Genomic DNA, 26,254 nt, shown 5'->3' with positions numbered 1-26,254 from the left:
GGATGCTGTGTTTATATTTTTAGGTAATACAGATGAAAGGTCAGAATTTAAAAAGTTCTGTGCATCTAAGTACCCTCAATAAATCAACACGAACAGTTGAAGTTTAGCTCCCTTTAGATCAGACAATTCTTTTAAAGATAGATTGCAAACATGAACAACTTCTTTTGTCTTTCTTATGATCCTATAAGCATAGGCTATGCATAGAATTGACAGAAATGTATGGATTTAAGTCTCTAAAAATTGATTTGATCTGTAAAAATCTGGCTTCAAAATTTATACAAACATAATTACAGGTACTGTAGAAATATCTTGAGTTTTTAAAGGAGAAACATAGTCATTTTTCAGGGATATGCCAGTACTCATTCAGGAATTCTGCCTGCCATCCTACTCCCAATTTATTAAGGCAAACCTCATTGAGGAAGACATGCAGTTAGACTGGGCTTGTCCTTATCCAAACATAGATCCAAAATAACCACCCAGTGTGTGTGTGTGCGCATACAGAAAGAGTGAAACAGAACACTTGATCAAGAAAGACCAGCCTGAAAAGTTTTTGTGAAAGGCCTAACAGGAGTGTTAGGCCTGATATGAGAAGGGAGAGTGGGATTACATGTTTACTTGTTGCTGAAGACCTGGAGATATTGGCCATGATGGAACTTTACACCTGCACATAACAGAAATATTTTTTGGTCTGCAATGGTCTGCAAGAAAAAGAAACAAATGGAGGTGAAAAGTTTTGCAGTTATATCTTTTACCAAAGTAACTTTTAAAATCATGAGTTAAAGCTAAATTACTACTAAATGAACAGATTTAAATGTATCATAAAGAATAGAATCTGAACACTGTGTAGTTATGGTTTTGGCCATATATTTAAAGTATCACAAACAAGCATAAAGGGACAAAAATTATGTAAGCTGCCAAAGATATGTTAGGAATCCCAGAATCACAGACTGGGTCAGGTTGGACCCAGTCTCACCACAGTGAGTCCTCTGTTCAGCCTGGAAAAGAGCAGACTGACGGGAGACCTCATTGCAGTTACAACTTCCTCATGAGGGGAAGAGGAGGGGCAGGCACTGATCTCTTCTTTGTGGTGGCAAGTCACAGAACCTGAGGGAATTGCCTGAAGCTGTGTCAGGGGAGGTTTAGGTTGGATAATAGAAAAAGATTCTTCCCCCAGAGGGTGGTTGGGCACTGGAATGGGCTTCCCAGGGAAGTGGTCACAGCACCAAGCCTGACAGAGCTAAAGAAGCATTTGGACAGTGCTCTCAGGCACATGGTGTGACTCCTGGGGACAGTGCTGTGCAAGGCTGGGAGTTGGAATCGATGATGTTTGTGGGTCCCTTCCAAGTCAGCTGATTCTGTGATTTTGTGATTTGGTCCAAGCTCCCTGCTCAAGCAGGGTCATCCTACAGCACATTGCACAGGATTCCACAGCCTCTCTGGGCAATCTGTTCCAGTGCTCTGTCACCTGCACAATAAAGAAGCTCTTCCTCATGTTCAGGTGGAACTTCTGTGCATCAGTTTCTGTCTGTTGTATCTTGTCCTACTGCTTGGCACCACCAAGCAGAGCCTGGAGACATTGTCTGACATCTCCCTTCAGATACTGACAGACATTGATGAAGTCCCCTCTCAGTCATCTCTTCTGGAGGCTGAAAGGCCCAGCTCCCTCAGCCTTTCCTCATAAAAGAGATGTTCCAGTCCCTTAATCATCTTTGTAGCCCCTCATCAGACCTGCTCCAGATGCTCCATGTCTCTCTTGCGCTGAGGAGCCCCGAACTGGACACACCACTCCAGATGTGCCTCACCAGGGCTGAGTAGAAGGGCAGGATCACTCCCTGCAACCTGCTGGCAAAGCTCTTCCCAATGCACCCCAGGATACCTTTGGCCTTCTTGGCCTCAAGAACACACTGCTGGCTCATGGACAGCTTGTTGGCCACAAGAACACACTGCTGGCTCATGGACAGCTTGTTGGCCACCAGGACCCCCAGGTCCTTCTCCATGGAGCTGCTTCCCAGGAGATCAGCCCCCAGCCTGTACAGGTCCATGGGGTTATTCCTCCCCAGGGGCAGGACCCTGCACTTGCCTTTGTTGAATTTTACAGTTCTTCTCTGCTCATCTCTCCAACCCATCGAGGTCCTTCTGAAGGGCTGCACAGCCCTCTGGGGTGCCAGCCACTCCTCACAGATTTGTGTTGTCAGCATATTTCCCTAGGAGGCACCTGCACCTTCATCCAAACCAGTAACAAGTTTTGGTAAATTAAAAGATACTGAGCCCAGTGTTGAACCTTGGGGGACACCACTAGTGACAGGCCTCCAACTATACCCCATGCCACTAACTACAACTCTTTGGAATCTGGTGTTTAGCCAGTTCTCAATAAACTGAAAAAGATTTTAAAAACAATTTTTTAAATCTCTGAAACCAGAGATACTATTTAAAATAGTTAATTAAAGTGGATGCATTAATTAAAATGGATGTGGAAGAAAGATCTTTTGACAATAGTTACACACTATTTCTGTGCTGAACACAGAGTGCACAGTCCTAACTATGACCCTTCAGGAATCACCTTGCTCAAAATAAAGCCCATGAAGACTGACAGGAAACTGAGCCATGACATATAAATATAATCACAAAATAAATATGGAAAGTACCTGTACTGTATGTATAGTAATTACTGTTGTCTGATTAACTGTGCTTTAACAATAAAAATAGTTGTTTTATATGCTGAAGGTAACTGCTTATAAAAGCAGAATGAATAATTGAACCTGCTCAACACACAGCAGAAGTACTTCACCTCTAATCTCTGTACCTTTTACTAAGTATCTATCTTGGGGTGACTTTATGGTGTGTATCCCCTATTGCCGTTCTATGCCCAGACATGATTCCTGTGCCTTTCTGTGTCTTTAAAACTGGGTGTGAGAGAAGGAAAAAAAGCCAGAAGAACTTTTCAAAGCAGTTTGTGCTCCAAGGACACAGAGATAGCTGCTGCTGCTGCTGCAGGGCGGAGGCAAGCACCTTCCTGCTTTTCCCAGCTCTTGGCTCTTTTTCTTGGAAGAGAGAGAAGGAAACTCCTTTGTTTTCCTGGGACTTCAGTTTCTTCTTCTCTTCTGGACTGTTCAACAATACCAGAACACACTGGGTGACCTTACATCTCTGGCCCAGAGGGGCCTACGGCGAAAACCCAGCTCTGAAGGGGAGACACAACACCCACAGAAAGGACTCTAAAATCTTCCCAGGTTTCTCTCCACAGTGAGAGGTTTTATTATTTAGCATTATTCTTTTCCCATTGTGCATTGTGTCTGTTAAACAAATAGGGTTTTTTTCCTTTCACTTTCCTCCAAGGAAATTTTGTTTTTTTCCTGAACCTGGTGGGGGAGGGATGGCTGCAACCTGCCTTCTATCAGAGGATGTTCATTTTGGACGTTCCTCCAAGTTTGTCTCAAACTGGGACAGTATCCCATTGAGGGAATCCCATGGCTCCATAACTCAATTCTTCTCTTCCAGTACAGATTCCACTGATGCGGTGCTGCAGGCATCTATCATCCCAACTCCCACTAACAGCTGGATACCAGGCACCTCATAACTCATTAAATTATGCCAGAAGCACCATCTTCTTCAGTATTTTTCTTCTGGATCTGGTCAGGCATCCTGTAGCAAAGGAACACATAACATGGATTTTCATTGATGGAATACCTCTCTTATCAGAACACGTTTCATGGGTGACTCTGTGCATCTCTAGGTTTTTGTTCCTAGACCTACTGCTGAGAACCTGAGATACCAGCTTCCTTAGGGATCTCTTAGTTTACTGAAATGTGCAGACTGCCTTTTACTGTAAAGTGTTTTTACTGTAAAAACCCTTTTGGAATTAGCCTAAGCCCACTGATCTGAGCTAATCCAGCCTGTGTCAATGATGTTTGGAATCAGGCAGTAGAGTTCTGTAGTGCTTCAAGGTTTGGTTCTGACAACCAATGCCTTTCTTGAATTAGGCTAATTTGCTGAATATTCTCTTTCCTCTATTACATTTAAATGAAGTAAGACACATTCCAGTTATAAGATATCCTTTCCATTTAATATTTCCTCCTCAAAATGCAGCTTGGATTTAGCAATTAATCAGTGATATCCTGCACAGTCCACAGATATCATGAACACTGAGATTAGACAATCCTCATTTTCCCCAAACAGCTAGGACAATCCAAGAAACTGAATTTATGTAAACAATAAAAAGATTTTACGCTGCAAGTTCATAAATTCCAACAGTTTCATGGAAGAAGACACTTGAGATGAGTTAAGAAGCTTTAACAACTCTACATAAAAGCAAGTACACTGGCTGAAAAAGCAGCAAGCATTCTGGAAATGACTAATGAAGTATTACAGCAGAATACTGCTAGTGGATGCTTCAGCTTAAACTGTGTAGCTACAGTGCAGCAACAGGATATCATAAATGCAGGAGTTATTCTTTGTGAATATGTGACAATATCAAGCTTCTGGGACTATCACACTATTAGAAATCCTGTTCACTGAGTCCTGATAGTGGCTTATTTGGTGTTTTCTGGCTTAGGAAGCAATAGATGCAGTCTGTCAAAGATAGGTAAACACAGAACCTGCTTTCGCACCTCAAACTGGCAGATGCTACAGCAGTCCTTCTAAAAGCATAGTGTGCATTTCCACTGCAGCTACCTGAGGTTGTATAACTCTTTCTCACTAGCTAGAAAATATTTACTAAAAAAACATGTGCAAGCAGTGTGGATCTGTTTGGTGGTGGTATCTATTTGAAGATAGGTCTCTCTCTGATTTTTTGAGGCAAAGCATATGAAGGATTTTCACTGAAAGGCTGTAAACACATCTGACTCTGGTTTCAGTCTCTTCTGTCTCATTTTGAGTTTGTTTATCAAAATGTATTTTGGCTGAAAGAAATCCAGAAACTTTTCCCAATAACTAGAATTCAATAACTTCCTAATGCTAAGTCTTCATCTACACTGGGCTTAGCCTTACCATTACCATTCAGATGAGATAACTTAAACCTAAAGATTACCTGATAGATTAGTGGATCATAACAGATCAACTATGCCTTGGTTGCTGGAAAGATCATACATACTGATTTTCTGGTCCTCATGGCACAGTTAGAAGAAACAAGGACTTAATACATTTTCAAGTGGGGAAAACCTGAGACTGATGGAACATAATTATCATTTTGGCATTAACTCCATATAAGAGGCAAATTCAGGATATTCAGCACTGAGAAGGAAACGAAACTGGTTCTAAAAAACTCAAAATCTCATTCTCACTTCTGCTGTGATTTGTCACATCAATTTTAAAAGCAGTATCTGTATAATAAAGTTGATTTAAAAATATACTCAAAATGAAGTTGAAACCCAAGAATGATGGTGCTATACATTACTATCACATCTATGCTACAGAAATATCTTCCCTATATCATCCCTGTTATAAATGTACTCTACTCACTCTGTAGTTTATGTTGCTCTTTTCTTAAAGATTAAACATTAAAAAAATTTTAAATGGGAAGAAGCAGGAAGGATTCGAGCTCACTTGTGAAGCAGAAATTTCTCTATTTTGTGGATAGAGAGACCTGTGGAACAAGTTCCTACAGGAATCAAGGATAAGCCTGTATGTTTTCTGAGGGACTATTCATGCATTTTACTAAACAAACTTTCAGAAGTGCTTAAATTCTCCAAAGATGAGGGCAAGACAAGCTATCAGAGAAGCTGAACTGCTTAATTGTCACAGAATTGTTTTAAAAAAGATCTTTGTGTGCCTAACAATGAGAAACATTACAGACCAGATCTAAAGTAGTTACTAAGAAACTGCAATATCTAGAGTGATTTTTAAAACCAAGTATGAAGGTGATTTTATCTGCCATACCTGTGAAAAAACATCTGTATTTACCAAGTAAAGAACTCTGACTCAGACATGGTTTGAAGCAAATTTAAGAGCATTTATTACGGAAAGAGACCATAAATAACAATTTAATAGAAATGAACATTTTTTCAGCATGTCTAATTCTAAACCTTTTCCCTCATGTGAAAAATTAATCCATATACTAAGACAGAATTGAAACTACACACAAATCGGATTACTTTTTATAGAGCAACTTGCTCAAAAATAATGCTCTTATAAATTGACTATCACCTACTGTTTACTTAAGAAATAAATTTAGGGGAAAGTTATGGTCATTCAAAGCATTTAATTTTTTTTTTGTTAGAATAGTATTGATCAAAAATCTCATTTTAATAAAATCTGAAAAATTAAAATATATTTTTGAGTGTAAATATATTACTGCCTCAACATTTTATTCTGTACAAATTCAGTTGTTACTTATGGCAACATAATTGGCTGGAAAGATGCCAGTTTTTCCTCCTATTCTTCCTTCCCACCAATCAAATTGGGAATTTGTTTTAGTTGTCACTGTGATTTTGTCTCCGGCTTTGAAAGTCAAGTCACCTGGCTGTTGTCCTTCAAATGAATAAAGTGCAGTCACTTCTACTGGATCACTCCGAGAGTTATCTGAAATTAAAAATATTAAATAAAAAGGAAATTACTAAAAGGAAATTACTAGTGTCAGCACATACACTAAGTTCTTAAGCAGAATATCCTTAAATGACAGTAGAAAAGGGCGACAAAGACACTAAAATAATCTATATGAGCATATAAACCACTAATGAAAAATCCCCTCCATTTCTGCTACATTCTTAGGTAAGAGAAATTTTAATTCCAGCCTAATAGTACAGTCTATTTAATAAAATTAGACTCTGTACAAAATAAAGATCAGCCATTTTTCTGTATGCCTCGTACAGTCAAAGACAGTGGCAACAAAAGTGGTGTGTTGAGGAAAGCATGAGTGTTTCCTGAACGACTCCTATCAGAGCCACTGCTCAGATTTGAGTTTTGTTTGTGTTCTTTGTGACAGCTTCTTCATAGAAAGTACAAAATTCAAAGGAGAAAATTTGATTTTTTAATCAAAACTCAGGATATAAAAATACAAAATATCCACAGCACTTCCCTTCTTGTTCCATAGGTTTTGCAGTACCTGGGATTTTGGTGTATCTCAGACGTTAAAAAGAACACACAAAATGTGCCAGTGGAAGGAACAGATTAAAGTTTGATGTACTGGAAATGACTTGGTTTGTATAGTAGTATTTTTGGCCACATATACAAATGGCTTTTATTTTCTTTACACCAATCTCTTACATAACTCTTCTTGTCCTCAGCTGGGGGTGGAATCATGCCATGAGTCTTCTAAAATAGTTTTAAAATTATGAAAATCTTGGATACTATTATCCATCCTCTATTCCTGTAGAAAATTTTTAGCCAATATCTCAATGTTTATTACCACTGAACTTTTAATCTGAGTATCTTCAATTTAATAATAATTATGTTTTCTCTCAATCCCTTCAACTGTCTGAGTTACAGGAGGTAGTTGCATTAGATTAATGTTGATTTAGAAAACAGTTAAATCTCTCACATGAGTGAATCTAAAAGTGAAAAATGGAAGGTGCAATGGAAGATTAGTTAAGAGGAAATAATGTTTACACAGTCAGGTAGAGAGATTTCAGGATGTATTTCTCATATAGACATGATGGCTGCATAAATGCTCAAGCATGCAAGATTAAAGGCTTTTAGCATTAGCTGCACCTTCTTGCTGTCAAAACTGCTGGAAAAGGGGAAATCCAAGCTCTCATTAGTCTACACATTGCAAGCGCAGAGCTAGAAAGGGTGGTGAGCAAAGCATTTATACAACGTTTGCAGTCTGTCTTCAACAACTGACAGACACAGATCTTTTCTTCTGGTTGCTTTTTTCATTTCAAAAGAAAGAGGAAAAATTCTTTTTCCTTAAGGCTCATAAACACAAACTGTAGCCAAAAGAGGACAGAGAAGAACAATGGACCACAAATGTATGCATAAACAGCACAGGGCTTTTTTCCCCAGCATCTGTCAATATATATGTTCATTCTACAGGCCAGTGCTTTCTCTTCATGATCTGAACTTTTAGCAATCATCAAAGAATAACACAAAATTATTTGGCCATGAGCTGGGAGAGATTTGATTGCAGAGAAGTCAAATGCTGTCTTTCTTGATCACACAATCTCTCTCTCTTGCTATCTATAGTCATGATGTAAAGCCACACAACACTATTTCTTTTGATGTGAAAATAAAACCATGATTATCAGGTCCATATCTCAATCAGTTACTCCTACCAAAAAAGGCAGCAATGCAGCTTTTCTAAATAGCTCTTTTACTGTCACATCTGAAACCCTGATAGACTGAATATTTAGCAATTATATGAATTTCCTCCAAGAATTCAAATATTTGATGTACTTGGGATGATATGATGTGCTCCCGTGCACAGTGTGGTTTGAAGCTAGATATTTTGATTGAGGAAATTGCAGAAAAACCCACAAAAGCAAAAAAATCAACTTTTTACTCCTAGTATTAATTGAAGAATAGTCAGAAAATACTATGGCCCTTTAGGTGGTATGGCATGAAAATAGTTATGACTCAGTTGCATATAAAAAGGAAGAAGGGTATGTTTTACCCCTGTGCCACATTCAGGCAGCACACATGGGTAAAAGTTCCTTTTATACATCACTGTGAATGCAACAAATTCCTATACTTTGAGTTCTTAAACCTATGTGTTTCCATCACCTAAATGAATAGTCACTCAAAGAGAATCGGAGTTACTATATAATTAAAACTTCCCCAAATATATATGGAAAAATTAGATATTTGACAGAGCAAAAGAGAAGACTGAAAGTGCTAAGTGATGTGAGAGCTTCTTCTCATTACATTCAGAAGAAGAGCTGTCAAGACCACTATGATATGCTGGACTCATAGCAATGGTAGTAACTAGTAGTTACCACCTCCATGGCTGAACCTGCAATAATACTGAAATTCCTCTTACACAAACTGCTGAGTATTCTGAAATTGGCTCTGTAAAAGTAGGAAGAAAAATGAAACGAGGCACAAATTAAAGCATGAAAAGGTGGGAAAAAAAGATCCATGTGTGAGATAGCAAAGGGTAGGAAGTATATTCAATGCACCACAACCATGCCTCCAATTATTGTTTGCTCTATCATATGAACAAAATTGTTTTATGTGTTTCTCTTCCCATTTTCTGCCCTTGTACACGTGCATCTTTCCAAACATAGAGAAACCTCAAAGCACGACAGCTGAATATGAACACTCAGTTCCGTGTCCTTGCCCCATTTGCTCCCTGCAATCATTTAAAAGCATTTTTCAGCTTTATTCCTGTCAGCTCTTTCATAGCCATTTCTACTTAATTTTCCCTAGCAGTCTTTTCCTATACTATAGTTTTGTTTGCTTTTATTTCTCATAAATATTCCAATTTCTGTGCTTTAATTATGTAGTCTTGTAGCACAAAGCAGACAGAATGCATATTTCTTGCCTCCAGAGTTCAGCATCCCATGCTTCATACTTATATGGGTCATCCTAACAATGAGGTATCTTAAATGCATGCACTATTATGAAACCTACTGCACAGACTATAACGAGGATCTATTTCATGTTCTCCTTTCCCAATTTCAGTTTTATATGAAAGGGTTTTAAATAAAATTGTTACATTCCACATGAAGATTGCTGAATGCATATACAGAAACCACATTTGCAGCTCACACAAGATGGTGCTACAGTGCTACATACAGCATATGATACTAAAATCATTGAGATTAATGAGTATGCACACTGCAAGAAAAACAAACTACATCGTAGAAAATCCTTATTTGTTATTGGTATTTGAATACACACACCACACTTCCACAAACACGGTGATCAAAACAGAAATATAGAAATTTTGGTTGAAGATCAATTAGCACAGTAGCCAACATATATATTCAATGCTCCAGCATACACAGGCATAGCATACGCTTGACAGCAAACTTCTCTGACCACAATATCCTCTCATTTTATTCATCTTTACATACCAAAATGATTTGAAGATTTTGTGAAGGAACACTGCTACAGATAAAAGACTTGGAGGGGTATAAACTAGAGTGAATTTATGGCCTCTTGGGTGTGCGACAATACAGCCTCAGAGTGAATGAAAGAGCAATAAAACTATTTTTAATTATGGCACATTTATCGCAGAATAAAAGCATTTTCTGTAAAGTCTCTGTAGAACAGATGCACTGTCTACACTTCTCTGACTCAGTTAAGAGGCCAGCTGGCATAGACTGGCCACACACATACCAGTAAACACTGACCAGAGAGAAAAGCCACATGCAAACTGCCTGCTGGTTTCTATACTGGAGTAACAACTGAACCACATCTTGGAATTATTTGTGAAAGTGGAAGGTGAGAATAATGCCAAGGCATTTTCTAACAACACAATCACATAACTAAATGAGTTACAGTGCTTGGGCCCATGCCTTCACACTGTTTAATTTACTAGTAAATAAAATAGCCACTATTCTAATGTGAGCTTATAAAATATTAGTAAAGCCATAGGCTGTTTCTAAGACTAGTTTTCAGAGAAGAACAGTCATTTGTAATCATTTTGGCTTAAGCTTATTAGACTTTCAAAACCCAAATCTGAGTTGGAACACAGAATAGTTGGAACACAGTTCAGCTGTGGGCCCCAAACTTAATTTTACTGGCATAGATGCATATATCCCCCAGCCACCAAATGCCTGATACTGAACAGCTTGCAGAAGATGTGCTGCTTTTGGCCATGGACACAGCAATAAAACTGAAGTAAGTTTCATGTACTTGAGGTTAGTGGTGAGATTGCTAAACGTGCACTTTGCAAGTTTCACTAATTGTCAGTAATTTGAGAACTAGCATGATTTTGTGGGTCATGTGTGCACTGATGTCATGGTTTAATGCCAAATGGTGACTAAGTACCACACACACCTGACTCCCTGTCCCCCCTCAGTGGGATGTGAAAGAGATCTGGAGGGCTATAAGTAAGAAAACTCATGGACTCATGGGTTGAGATAAGAACTCAAGCTGTGTCCCCCCCCCCAACCTCTTGTGCATCCCCAGCCCACTTGCTGACAGTGCAGCATGAGAAGCCATTGAGTCCTTAACTTAGAGTAACCCCTGCTCAGCAACAACTAAAACAGCAGCACATTATCGACATTATTCTCATCCTAAATACAAAACACAACACTACTAGCAATTAACACTACCAGCTAAGAGGAAAATTAACTCTGCCCCAGACAAAACCAGGAAAAACTATATGATAGAAACTATAAGTGAACTAACATAAACTATTACTGCTGGTTTTGGGTTCATCACAACCATATTAAAGAACTTGCAGAAAAGGGCCCTGTGACTCAATTGTCACCACCAACAAGCCTTCTGATCAAGAGGACTGATCACTGCCACTGTGTTCTTGTTGCTGACTGTCCATATATTATGCACTCTTTGTTAAATATCTCCTTTGGTAAATGGACTGCCACAGAATGTTACAAGTCAGATGAGTCTCCAGCAACAGAGATGACAGAAGTTAGTGCAGGCACAAAAGCTCCACCAAAAAGCGCCAGCTTACTGAAAAGCTGTAATACAAGTCTCATTGTTTAAATGGAGACCTAGAAAAATAAGCAACCACATGGACCCTGTTGGTGCAGAAGTAAGAGAAAATCAACAAACAGACAAAATGATGGAAAACAACTAACAGATTAGGCAGGTGAAAAAATCTGTGCTTTTGAAAATAAACATATCAAGTATCAGAAAGGTTTAGTAAACTAATACACTGTTCAGAGGCATTGAAAGGATCAGGTATTGCTCATAGGTTTAGTATGAGAGATGTAAGCAGCAGTAAACAGACAAATATTGGTTCTTTACCCATTATGGGCTTTTGCTTGGAAAGGGTTAGTATTGAGTTTACATTCAGAGTTCAGGAAAGAATCCAAAGTAGGTTAAAGAACTAGGTCAATTACTGGGCCCCATTGCAAATCTGAATAAAAAATGATGGTGCCCTTAACAATGAAGACATGATAGGAAATTTTAATGCCCACCTTAGAAAGTGGTATCTGCTAAGATACCACTGTGAGTGTAAATACTGCGTGTATACATTTATTGGTTACACTAAAATGCCTGAAGGATGTTTGCTCCAAATTGTCATATTGAAAAGGAAGACTGTCATCAGGTTCCAACCAAACTTGTTAAAGAGGAAGACAACCATTAGCTTAACTCAACAACTATAGATGAGGCAATGCAAAGAAGGCAAACAGCATCCCAGGTTGCATTAGGCAAAGTATTGACAACAGGTCAAGGGAAGTGATCTCCTTTACTCAGCACTGGTGTGGTCACACCTGGAGTGCAGAGTCCAGTTCTAAGCTTCTCAGTACAAGAGAAACAAGGACACGCAGGAAAAAATCCAGCAAAGGGCCATGTGGAACCTGAAGGGACTGGAGCATCTCTCTTATGTGGAAAGGCTGAGAGAGCCTAGGGAAGAAAAGGCTTATCTGTACCTATAAATATGTGAAGGAATGGTGAAAATAGGGTGGAGCCAGGCTCTTGCCAGTGATGCCCAGTGACAGAGGCAATGGCTACATACTGAAACACAGGAGGTGCTGTCTGAACATCAGGAAACACTTTTTTGCTCTAAGAGTGACTGAATAGGTTGTCCAGAGAGGTGATGGAGTTTTCATCCAAAAAAAGCTGTCTAGACCCAGTCCTGCTTGAGCAAGGGTGTTGGACCAGATGATATCTAGAGGTCAACCTCAGCCATTGTGCAATTTGGTGAAAAACTTCAAAGAGACTTTTGAAATAAAGTTACCTGAAAGTATAAAAGCAGTATGAAAATTTGTATTGTAGGCAGTTGGGACTGGAACAGCTGTAATCAAAACTCAGTTTGATACCAATGGAAGTCACATTGTCAGCATCATCTGATGGTCAGGCCAGACAGAGCAGACTTCCTGTCAGACACTGACTAGCCTGTATCCAGCTAGGGGAGTGCCAGCATGGAGCCCTCCTAGTAGGAACCCGCATCTCTCTGAGGATGCTTCCTGGCAGGGCCTTCCTGTCAACATATGGCTCAGTGTGTTGTAGGGAGTTGCACTGGCACACAAATCAGTTTAGTCTAGGACTGACAGAGTGACTAGGGTTACTGTTAAGACTTGGATCAGAGTTTAGTAAAATAAGGGGCTGAAGAGAAAGATTCATTGGTGGACAAGCAATACCAGAAATGAGGTGAGGCAGTAAATGGCCAGAGTAAGTATCTTACAGGTATGTCTGCATTTGCTGTGTTCCTCAACTGACAGATCTAGATCTAAGAACTAAAACATAACACTGGCTCCTTGCAAGACAAGTGAAAAATAGAAAAGAGAAAAAATTGTCTTATGGCTTATTCCCAGCTGTATGAGTTACTGCTTTACAGTCAAAGCCAGCTTTTAGGGTGGAACTAAAATAATAATATGGAATCCAGACAGTAACAGTTAGTCAGCTTCTGCACTCAGTTACTAGGGGTCTTACAGTCCCTTCCTGCTTTATAATGCCTTCAAGAAACCTTGAAATGAAGGGTGGATCTGTCAGGGAGTGCTTTTGGTTCTGTTTGAGCTCAAGAAGCCTCAAGGTTTATTGAGCTATATTTCAGGTAGGATTTGAGTAGGGGCTACAGAAACCAGAGAGATACATTTTCTGCTGGATGCAGCATATTATACATTAGAATATGAAAAGCAAGGGTGGGCAAAGGAAATGGCATGTAGTAAATTCTGAAGGCATCAGGGTAACTACTAATGACAGGGATAGCTTTCTGAAGTAGCGTTAGGGCTCATGACAGGAGGAACTAAAGATCTAAAATTCTGACTTGGGCAATGCAGCAGCATTGGGCCATGATGATGCCTAAAGGCAGACAGAGAAATGGTTAAAGTTTAACTTCAAAGTAGGTAGGTGACCACTAAGTTAAACCTGTAATACTAACAAGACTGAGGTGAAAGCTGCATCTGTCAGGGGGTGCTTTAGGTTCTGTCTGAGCTCAAAGACATACTTAACATGAGAGCCAGTGGAGGAATGTAAAAGATGAGCAAAATGATAGGGCAGGAAATTAACTTTGAAGCAAGAACTGAATCTAGATGAACGTAAAGAAATATTGAATTTGCAAAGGTCAGAGAGAAGGATGTTGCAACAATTGAATCATAATAGGACAAAAGTGTGGACAAAAGTGGAGACAGAAAGAAAAGGCTGCATCTTTAAAATGGTATTCAGAGAACATCTATAGGCCTCATTGCTCTTATAGTGAAAGTGAAAACTTCTAAGAAATTCAAGTTGAAGAACATGTGAGCTCTGCAGGGGTCAGCAAGAGGAAGTTCCAGATTCTACTTGACAATTTTTATCTTGAATTCTTAATTAGTTGACAAAAGAATACTTGAGTAAAGGAGAAATAGAAATAGCTCTTTGCAGAAAATGTTATCTAGCAAATTAAAAGGGACAAAGGACAGCTAGCTGGGAAAACTTAGCATAAAAATAGACGGCTGAATAAGGAAGACTTCTCAGTGACACACTCAAAATATAGATGTAAAGGTAATTACAGACACAGCCCAGCAATAGAATTCAGGGATCACAAGTATTACCAAATAAAACAGAAGATGTATATTAATCTAGCAGGTTACATACAGAAGGATGAACTACAATTTCTAATATGTGGTTTTAAACAGGTCTGAGATAACCATGAATGAAGAAATCAGCAAATGAAAAATGGGAGGGAAAGGAGAGCAGAGAGCACTGAAGGAACTGGAAGCCATAGGAAGGTGAAGTACAAGAACAGGAGAAGCATTAGCAATGTAGTAGAGCCACTCTTGTAGCTGAAGGCTGAGCTAAATGTAAAATATGTGATAAAGCTATATAACACAGAGCTAAGGGGTCAAATCCATTTAGAAGAATCTTAATGAAGTTACAGAAACTAATAACAAAGATCAAGAAATTAAGGGAATGTGTACATAATTTAAAGAAACTTAAATACAGAGAGACAGATTTTGAAAATGAATGGATGTATTCCATATCCCAGAACTCTAAACCCAGAACCAAATTCGAATTCAACATAATACAGTACTGAACACAGATATTACTCATTAGTTTGGTAATCATTAATCCACCAAAAAGTCATTGGTTCCATAAACTGCCTTAATATTAATGGGTTTTTTAATATTAGTTATTTTGAGAGAAGCCTATGTGTACAATAATGGAACCTACTTGAAGGTTACAAAAAGAAAAAAAAAAAAAAGGAAACTAGCAAACAGAAGACTAGAGGGATGAAAAGTTTAGAGGGAAGATAAAGATGTCTTTGTGATTAGTGCCTTGATAAATACTAGATAGAAAGACGATAAAAAATACTAGCACATGATGTAAATGGTGCAGCTGTTTCAAAGAGACTAAGGAAACAAGCCTAAAATTTACCTGTTGATATTAATTTAGAAAATAATTAAGAACAGCATTAATCAGGTTGAATTCAAAGCATTAATTATGTACTGAACCACTGATACAGAGAGAGAAACTGGATGGCATGTTGTCTGATACAACGCTAATTCTGTGTTGCTCTTTTCTCTAAAGAATTATGAAGCTGAAACTACTAAAGCCTCAGTGATACAGCACATTTTTTCAAGAATGAGACAAATCCAATCCAACATCTTGGCTATGTATGATCAGTCATACTGGGGAGTATCTACCTTTTACTATATCTAAACTTACCCTCTTGGTTTTCATTATATTTTAAGTCTATTTCTAAACCATTATGTAGAAGAGCAGCTAAGAAAGAGATTTAATTTCTTACGTGAATTGCATCAGGGATAGTCAAAGAAACATTGGAAGGGAACTGAGAAGGAGGTGTGGCAGAAAGATGTAAGGTTTAGTGCTGGGTTTTTGAGGAAACCACTAATCATCCCAACATACCAGTTTCCTGAAAGCTGTTCAGTCCCTTAAAGTTAAGGATCTCACACCTTATCTCACTATTATATTTTGTAATTGCTGTAAAGAGTTTTAAAACAGGAAGGAATACTAGTTTTAAATTCAAAATATATGAATAAATAGTAGTCTTGATCGTAAGTGTAATGAGTCACACTGAATTAGAACAAAGAAACAATTGAAGATACTTTGTTGATATTCTAAAACCAATCTAGAACTGTTGATAATCTGAAAACAGTTGCTTCAGTATCTGAAAGCATACATGCATGCAACTAAATGTGTCTCCTTAGAAACAAAGTAATGGAAACTACTTCATTTATTTTATAACAGTCAAATTTGCACAGAACAGCTCTGGAAACACAGAAAAAGATACTCTCATTTGTAAAGAAATAAAGTTACAAAAGTACAGAATTGTACATTTATTACTACATGCACATATTAAAAAAGTAATCTTTTTTTACAACTAATTTTTCTACTCACGATTTTAGAAAGCAATCAAAATGATGAAAACTGCAACTGAAAACAGTACTCTGTTATTGAAATAGAAAATATATGGTTTGCAATGGATGTGACTACCAGTTTGAATATCTCCTCCAATTTAAAAACCTCTTGCATATATTATGTAAATCTTTTATGAAAAAGGACTGAGTCATTTGCTTCCTGGAATGTAAACAAAGAAAGAAAAATTTCAAAGTCATGAAATATTGAAACAACACTACCTCAAAATGTCCCCTTTATGACCACATGCAATAATAAGAACATGACAGACACAGAATCTCATTCCATATGACTTTTTGAAAACTGGCATCCTGGAGAGTAAGACGTCATTAAGTTCACTGGATACGTATATTTTTAATATTTTATGGATGCAGAAGTTTAATGCAATCATGGTCCATGTTCTCATGATATCTGAATTTGGAGGCTTTACCATTTGTAAGTCGTTTCTAACAAATTTAGGTAATGTCAGCTTTGGCTCAAAGTTGCAGCTCAGAGCCACAAAGGTGATATTGAACTCATGGTCACAGCTAGGAGGCACAAAAGTTAAGTCAAATTACTGAGTTGTCCAAGTTACAATGTCATGATGAGCAGAAATAAACCACATTATAATGTTGAGATTCACTTACTGGGCCCTTATTGGGCAATGTCTATTCTCAGGCTTTATCATTCACTATGTCTAAAGGCCTACATAGGCCTAAAACAGCAGCATCTTGGCAAAGTGGTAAATGATCTGTTTAAAAACTTACAAAGAAAATGAAGTAAGGAAAGTCAGAGAAAGGTTGAAAGAAAGTGCCATATGAATTACTACACAGAGAATAAGAGGGCAGTAAATTAAAAGATTTCATGGCTTTTTTCTCATGAAGACAAAACATCAGCCAGTGAGGGCTGGGGAAAATGGAGTAAAGAAGAACCAGTGTAGTGTATTATCCACTGCGGCTCTGAAGAAATTAACTTTTCAATTCCTATATGAAAACAAAATATTACACATACTAATGGCTATAAGAAAAAGTCTTCAAGCAACTTCCATTTAGAAAGAAAAACAGTAGCCTAACTATATCCTAAATACTAAAAGTCATGAAAATAATTTCAGTTCTTGAATCACACTAGTATACAGACGAGCTCTTTTCTCTACCCAGTATGCTCATTTTCCATATTCTTAGCTCTCACCTCTCATCTTTTATCTTAAGAAAAACGGGGTTTATCTCAACTTCTGGAGCAGAACAGATGTATACTTTCTTACAAATTTAATTTTAGTTGCTTCTGGACAAATAACAAACCAAGTGTTTGTTCAGCCTTACAAGTGAAATCTCAAATGTCCTATTCACATTAAACTATTAATTTCCTTAATGGTCTTTTAAATTTTGTTTTTTAAGCGTAGACTCACCTCAAAAAACCCTCAGCATACACAAAACAACAACCTCAGATCTCACTGAACAGATGTTTGGGAAGGCCTAAATATGCACAGTAGATTTGACATTTTATATCTACAGGTACTAATCTTCTATAATCAGATATATTCTGTACAGATACTTGAAGTATTTCATATGCCATCATTGATCCAAATAATCTCCAATAATGCTCATCTGATCAAAGGTCAGGAGATGTGATATTCAGCAAATCACACTCAGAACAAATAATCTCTTGCCTTAGCTGTTTCTTTGCCAATAATTACGGCTTGTTTTGGGCAAGTAAACAAAATCACTCATTTTTCTCTACTTTCTGAATAAAAGCTTCTTAAGAAACTCAAGTATTTAAATTCAATATTGAAGTCTGCAAATAATTAGTTCTTCAAGACTAAGAAAATGAGGGTGGACTTTTCACATTAAGTGAGCTTCACTGTCACTGGGGTAAAACAGTACTTTTTAAATGCCCCACGAATGCCTATTTGTGCTCAGTTAAACAAACACGCTCTCAGGAGGGAGAGAAGGTGTAAGTTGCATTGCTCTACTCTACATTCACGTATGGGCAAAGAATTGTTCTATACCTAGAACACCTGAAGGCTGTTGTGTTACAGCAGCCATAGATTTAAGGCAATTTCAAAATCAAAGAATCAAAGAATGGCTTGGGTTAGAAGGGACCCAAAATCCAGATAAATGGCATCTGAAGCCCTTCTCTTGTCCACTGATGTAGTTGAGTGGGTTGGTCAGGCAGGACTTGCCCTTCGTGAAGCTGTGCTGCCTCTCAAATGACCTCCCCACCCCCCTGTACTTTAGTATAGCTTGTAGGAGGATCTGTTCTATGATTTTCCCAGGCACAGAGGTGAAACTGACAGGTGTGTAGTTCCTGGAGCCTTCCTTTCCCCTCTTTTAAAAGAGGTATACAATGTTTTCCTTTTTCCAGCGACCTGGAAAATATGTTCAAGGTACATGGATAAAATCAAGGAAGGCCTGTATCATTCCAGGAACTACACTCTTTAATATGTTTCGGTATTAAATATACACCCAAATTCTTGAAAGGAAAGCAAAACCAGATGTTAAGCCCTCTTCCACTTCCATGAGGACTGTCTCAGCAAACCCTATTTTCTGATTTAGTTGCAGTGCTAGATGTTATGTATTACTTAACTGGGTACACTGTCCAGGTTTCCAGTGTTACAAAGCCCTCCAGTTGATTTTCAGAATAACTTTACAACTACCTTCTCTGTTAACAAAGAATGGTGGCTGGAAATAACTATTCAAAGCAAAGTTAGCCATACAAAGTACAAGATCCTCAATTTTGCTACAAAGCCTCAACAGATAAAAAGTTCATCATCAGCTGCAAATCTGTATGCATGGAATGAAGATATTATACACACTTTTGTAAGAGACTCACAAAACCCAGGAAAAGGCTTATGTATTTTTGACCTCTTCTATGTAAGCTAGAAATTGATCATTTCAAAGCAGATTCCATATTACTAACTTGTGTCGTTACTGAACAATGTCATGTCTAGCAAACAAAACTGGTGATTGAAACAGACTTGACTGTATTTAAAGTTTAAGTTACTGTGCAAATTTAGCTCATCAGTATGAAACATATTTCGCTGGTTTTGAGTTTCTGGCCTACTAGGGAACATGCTGGCTCATCATCTTCATCTGCTGATGGAATGCTTTCTATCTTTGTTTCAGCACACTCAGCTTTTGCATTAAAGAAGTGCCTTTTTTGTTAAGCATCTGTGGTTGTATTTGATATTTAGGATATAAAAAACCCCTACCTCCTGCTTGCAAGAGTCAATTCCATAACAGTACTTTTGCTGATTACTTTTTATATTTTTCTGCCTTTTCAAAAAACAATTAGATTTTCATTCAAAGTGAAAAGGTCAAATAAACCATATGGATGTCAAGGGCTTTATCATGCTCAACACTACATTAATGCAAGTAATGTCTGTGCTGCAATCATACTGCAAAAGCTGAGATGCAATGCTAAGCATTGCCTTCATATTATGAAAAGTACAGTTACAAGAACTGAGGTCTGTTTTATTTAGGTCAAACTGATGATTTAGGAATGATCTGGGGCTCTTTTATTTTGACAAGCTTCTCTATGTTCCTCTACACATTACCAAGTTAGCATTTCAATCTCAATACACTGTCTCTGCACTTTGATTCTCAAATCTCTGCATGGTCAGCTCCAAAATTTCTGCCAAGGGTATTATTGGCACATAAGCTGGTTCACTTGATAGAAGCCTTAGCTTTTATGCCAGTCTGGGAAACAATCTACAGTCTCAGGAAAAAAACAAAGAGTAGTAAATACAGTACTTCTATACAGTTTCTGCCAGTTTCTTAAGGTAATGCTTTGTAAAATACTGATTGAAATTATTTTTCAGCCTTGCATGGAGACATATTTCTCTGCACTGGCTAGAAAAATGGTTAAAATAACAAAATTATGTGAGACAAAGAGTATCTCATATGGAAACATACTAAATAATAATATTGTACAAGGCCTCATTTGAAGGTCTGTTCACAATCCTTATCAATGTTTAAAACTGGTTGGGAAAACAGCGGAGCAAGAACAGAAAGCCTGTTTTCAAGGCAAAGTGAAAATGAACTTCATAGAATAAAACAAATGAAAGACGTTACTACTACCAGGCAAAGGAATCAGATAGAAAAGTATTTTTGCTAGAGAACTAGAAAGCATGAGAAAAGAATAATTAATCTTGACAAGAAAAAATATAGATGAAAAGGAGGAAGAGTTTCAAGTCATTGTGAAAGATTCAGAAACTGCTTTCTGTAAAAGGGACAAGTGAGTATCCTGTTTTAATACAAAGTCTAGCACTTCCATGGTAACATTTATACTATATGAACATCTGCAATATATAGAAAACTCTTGTTAACTTTAGCTGCGCTAAGGGACATAAGGTTTGTTGAAATCTATGCTAGGACTTATTCTTGCAACAATTACTAATTCTCGTTGATTTTATGTTTCTTCACCAGCAGTACAGCTATTATTAATTCCACCTATACCACAGGCTCCATCAACTTATAATTTCAAAAGGTATTCAATCAATATTCCCCTCATCTGCCAAATGGTGACCCAAGCAATTGTACTTCCACTTACAGTATCCCATGGCACAATCCTGCAATCATTTGGCCACAGTTTAAACCAGTAGGAGAAAGGTAGATAGCCCTCTTCATTACAGAACAGCTTCAGCAAGAGCTAGAAATGGCACAGAACCATGAACTAGAGCCTTATCTGATCAGTGCAAACTCTGCAACCTGCAACATCCACCATCACATGGATGAAGCATCTTGGACAGCCATTATCACCCATGGTGTGTTCACATTACACTTCCCAGCTAAGCACAACGAAACTTTGTGGAATACTCATTACATCAGCCTAGTCAGTTATGATAAAGCTCTTGAAATGAAAAAGCAAACAGTACCACAATTTTCAGTTGAAATTTATGAATGGTATTAACAGTATTCTTCATACATATGCTTTTAAGTCAAGCAAAATACTGGATTTATAGATACTCTTTCAAAAGAAAACGCTAACAGCAATCACATCCCTTAGTTCAAGCATGAATTCAGGCTTGCAGATGGGATTCAGCCACTGGCTCAAATTTGTCCAATGTGCAATAAATGTGAAAGCAGATTTTTCCCTCAAAAGTATCTCCAAACTTACTCTGCTGCCCCAACCTCAAATTCCGGCTCATCCTTCTGTACTTGCTGATGAAAGGCAGAAATGGCAGGAGTTCAGAAGACACAGTCTGAACCTTATGGCACAGACCAATACTTGAAATTGTGTACCAGAACAAGTTTTCCCATTCTATTTTTTTTACATAGGAGTTTTCTATTTTCCTATTTTTAATCTTCTTTTGACACCTTCCTTGCTAAATAGCAAAGGAGCTGCTAAAAACACAAACATGCACCACTGAGAAAAAAGGGGGAAGAGGGGTGCAAGTCTCACTGTGTACGAAAAAATTAACACTTCCTTTCCACAAGAGTAGAGGTCACTTCTAGCTGAGCTTCTTCAAGAAACAACTGGAAAAAGAATATCTGAAGGTTGCCTAATATGGCAATAAAGTTTTTAATGAGAAAGACAAACCAAATGAAATATAACCAGAGAAGTCTCAATGCAAACCTTGCCAGACCTCCTCATGAAAAGGTAAGAAGTTTCCTGCAACCGTGTCTTTTTGTAGAAGTGAGAACCATTATTACACCATTTCTACAACAGCTATTTGTCATACTAGTTTAGCTTACATTAGTGTCTGTCTTATTGATTTCTTTCTCCATGGCCTCCTATTTCTTATTCAGGGACTGACAGTGTTTCTACCAAAGGTGAATGACCTTCTTGGTACAATCAGCAATATCCAGCTGGCTGACCTGCATGATGTAACACTGAACCAGCACAGCCAAGGTAGATGCAGGACTCCAGGTCCCTCCATGACAGAGAACATACCACTTTTTGGGGAACCGTGGTACCTAATTTTATTGCTCATGGGAAAATACATTTAAAGTGGGTGTTCCATCAGGGTGAAAAGTATTAATTTCCCAGAGAAAGGAAAGTCTTCCCTTAGCATTTACTATAAGGTAGATGTTCTCATCCCTGCTACAAGGATGGATCTGTAAAGCATCAGCCCACCATTACTGCAAAAAGACCTGAATTTCTTACAATAGTGTTAGCTTTTGTCTCAAGTCAGTCAAGCACAGGGCATTTCACCACACTCTGGAGAGAAATCCTGTATATATATCACTTCCTTGAGGAGTCAAAATTTCTGTTTGCCTTCAAGTACTATAAGTGAAGCAGAAGCTCCCATACTCCCAAAGGCTTTTCTGGATAATAGACAGGAAAGCAATTTAAGCTTGCTGTAGTCCTACTGCTTGAAAAACACAGAAGAAAATACTATCTAATGGAGTTCACAGCTTTGAAACAACCTTTTAAGCCAGTATTCCAGAAATATTCCATTAATCTGTGTGTGTTACAATGGCTTCAGACAAGACTTCAATCTATACTATTTAACATTTATATGTTCGTATGAACAACTTCATGTTTTAATTCTGTGAATCAGAATTATCAATTTAGTGGTGCTTTACACTTAAAAAAATAAGCACAGATTGCACTTAAATTTTTCTGTGCTTTAGCTTTAATTTCCCAATTTTTATTCCAAACCATTAAAAAATGCCAAGAAAAAAAATAGTTTGACCCATGCCAGAGTATCTGGTTCATGCTTAGCACTACAGCTCTCTGCCCACGCATGCATACATACATCAGAAAGACCCCAGTTTCATTCTAGCATGTCTGACCTCAATCTTTCTGTGCCTTGTTGTATTTTGAGTTAGCTGATTATGTGCATCTAGTTATTTGTTTCAGTATGACCAGTGAAGGCCTGCATGATGCATATTTTCCTCTCAGCTTGCCACAACATAAGCCATAAGCAGCTTGATTATCTGACTTACCACATTCATGATAGTAATAGTACGATCCTAGTAAAAGTGAATCAGGGATAAAAATAGTCTCAAAAATAATTTCCTGGGATTTCCTGGGTTCGGTTAGTATTAAGAAAGAGCTCATAATAGCAAGAAAATTAATACTGTGGGGGACCACCAGATGGATGTTTTATTTTTCTAGTAACTAAATATAAACATGTCACAAGTCTTGCCATGAAAAACATAAAAATAGACCAAGCTCAGCAAAAACTCTTAAAACAAAAAAAAACCACCTCACATACTTTAGTTTACCAAATTAGTAGACAATGTCATGAAGGATTATGGCAGATATATCATATGTCTCACTTTGTAAAAATTTTCTAAAACGAACACCTATTTGTCACACTGAGCTGTCTTATTGATTTTATAGTTTATAATCTACTAGAGTTTCTCATCAAATTATAGTATTGAAGGAACAGATTACTGCACAGCTTGATGAGGGTTCTTCCTTACTGTAGGAACCCAGAGTGCCGAGAATATTTCTCTGCCTGTTTTTAAGGGTTCTTACCCCCCTGAACAACACTGTTTTAGCTTCAAACCTTGGAAAAAATTACCAACAGTCAGACAACAACCAGAAAATACAGTGGTGTGAATTAGGTGATAGACTACTATGTAAGATTGTCACAGGGTGAAAATTTAGAGGTTTTAGGCCTCTCTTTGTAGTATATAGATAAGAGTAAAAAATATCAAAATGGAGGATTGTTGTTGTTCTCTAAACCTTCTTCTCCTTCTTCTACCACTCCATATTTTGCAGTAAAAGTAGTTTGGATTGATTGAATAGAAAATTCCGCAGTTCCTAGTCGTGTTACTGAATAATTGGTAAGAAAGTAAAAATAATGTACGTTTTTAGTAACTATTGGTTAAAATGTCTTTAAAAGGCTGTGTAAATCTTGATAATTAGGCTTTCTCGCTCTCACTTTGCCTCTTTCCATGCTGTACCTGGGTCACACTAGTGGCTCAGTTTCTCTGGTAAGACTTAATAAACAACTACCTAGAAGCATTGAAACTATAGAAGACGTCTTGCTTTATCTTTTAAACTCCTTGCAAGGACTTTCAGCAAATCCTCTCCCATCAGGAGAGACTCAATTTATGGCACAATAAAGTGTCACTTACCATAGTTCTACTTGATCCTACAGCAAATCTCCTCCTTTCTTGAAAAAGGAGTAATTCATAAACTGAAGAATAAAAAGTAGCTTTTTTTCCAGTTTCAGATACACAGCACATATCTACAACACCTAAAGGAGTATGTACACATCTGATTTTATCACGTTTTCATGGATGATTTAATTTCCAGTTCAAAAGAAAAATGCATTTTTCCCCTCACTGTGAACAGAGTTTTCCTCTGTCCCTAAACACAAGAGGTTCTGGATTCCTTCTCCATTCCAGGTCTATGCAGATATCAGGTACAAAAAACATTTTATGATCTTACTTAACTAAAAGTTAAAAGCTTTTGATTCAGTTGTACTACAACTCAAGTTGGCAAAGGAAAATTCAGAATGATGAAACCATTTAAAATCATCTTGACCCAGAACAGACAGAAAGAAGCAAATAATGAAATATTGACAATGTCCTAGGAAGGCAGACTTACTGTATATGCTTTCTAAAAACAAAGGAAAAGCAAAAATTCAGGTATTACACTGGGAAAAAGTTAGTCTGACACCACAGAGATAGCTGATTTTTTTTGGTCTCAAAACTCATGAAATATTTTTACTTTCCTGCTATGGCTTTTAGTCTTAATTAAAATAAAAATGCCCAAGTAAAAAGTCACTCATCGAGAGGAGATTTGGGCACACTTACATTTCCCTTGTAGCACAGTTGTTAGAATTTTTTTGTCAGTGGGCAATTCTAAACATGGAACTGCACAGTGAATATAGTTGCATGTTAGATTTCCAGTTTAATCTGAGTTGTTTCAAAATAGTACAGGTTTTGTTAAACCTAAATTGAGAAAAAAAAAATATATACATATTTATTTATTTATAGAGGTGATTGCTTCAATACATATTCACCAAAGCAAGCCTGTTTTAAAGTTGCAAGCCCATAGAGTGATGCTCTCTTTCAGCAGTTCTAACTGAAAATTCCATTTTTTCATTATACCGTGCTAAAAAAGCTCTGCACCACACATAAGCAGAGGTACTAATTAATGCAGAGACTGCTAAAACGGTGTCCGTGTTCCAGGTTATATTTTCTTTTCCAAGAAAGAAAATGTTGACCAATGTTATCCTAGAGAGTAGTACCCTTAAAAATAACAAGATAAATAAGTCAGATGGAAACTGAACTGCAGAACAGGTATGAAAGTAAAATAAGTAAAACAAGAGGAGAAGTCACAAGCAAAAAATATTTTTCTAAAGCTTTTTACTTCAGAAGTGGTCTATGATTTCTTAGTCCATATAATTATGTTGTCTTAGTTAACACATTTTAAACTGGCCACAAAAAAATCCACAAGGTACTAACAAAGGCAAATTCACACACAGACCCTCAAGTTTCCTTGACAAAATACACTTCAAGAGGCATGAAAATCTGTCTTGGAATTCTCTTGGGAAGCAGATTTTCACAGATCTACTGAACCATCTGGCATTCATAGATTACCAAAAGAAACACTGAGATCATCTCTGAAATTATAGAGAAGTGGGCCAGGCCTGATTCCTGGAGAACTGTAACCATGAAAAGCAGCATCTCTGATGCATTTACTTAAATAAACTGAATTTATCACCTAATCTAAAAGGGTTGATATTACCTCAACTGCTTTAAACATAGATAAGTAATGCTCTAGAAGGTTAAAATAAATAAATGAATTAATAAATAAATAATAAAAAAGATAAGGACTGGAGTTTAGCGCAAATTCATTAGAGCTTTTAGGAGCCCAAATCTTACTGATCTCGGTGAGCTCACAACTCAGAATTTGCTATTTGTAATATTACTTAGAATTGGAGAGGGAAGAGAAAATGATTTTTGACAAAGAGCTCATCAATCTGTTTGGAAATCAAAAG

At 37.4% G+C, this 26,254-nt stretch overlaps 1 protein-coding gene across 5 annotated transcripts in view; it reads right to left on the bottom strand.

The window, feature by feature from the left end:
* Window positions 1-5,923: 5,923 nt before the first annotated feature.
* Window positions 5,924-26,254, bottom strand: part of SH3YL1 (SH3 and SYLF domain containing 1) — a 47,896-nt gene continuing 27,565 nt past the window's right edge. For 4 of the 5 annotated variants that reach the window (XM_032104556.1, XM_032104559.1, XM_032104560.1 and 1 more), the window contains one exon: window positions 5,924-6,516. In XM_032104556.1, the coding sequence (XP_031960447.1) occupies window positions 6,317-6,516 (200 nt within the window). In that variant the 3' untranslated portion in view covers window positions 5,924-6,316. The remainder of the gene's footprint in view (window positions 6,517-26,254) is intronic. The other variant, XM_032104561.1, reaches the window with a different exon arrangement.

Source organism: Corvus moneduloides, chromosome 3 (assembly GCF_009650955.1).
Source record: "Corvus moneduloides isolate bCorMon1 chromosome 3, bCorMon1.pri, whole genome shotgun sequence".
Classification (NCBI taxonomy): domain Eukaryota; kingdom Metazoa; phylum Chordata; class Aves; order Passeriformes; family Corvidae; genus Corvus; species Corvus moneduloides.
The sequence above is the reverse complement of the archived record's forward strand: the minus strand, read 5'-3'. Positions and strand labels throughout refer to the sequence as shown.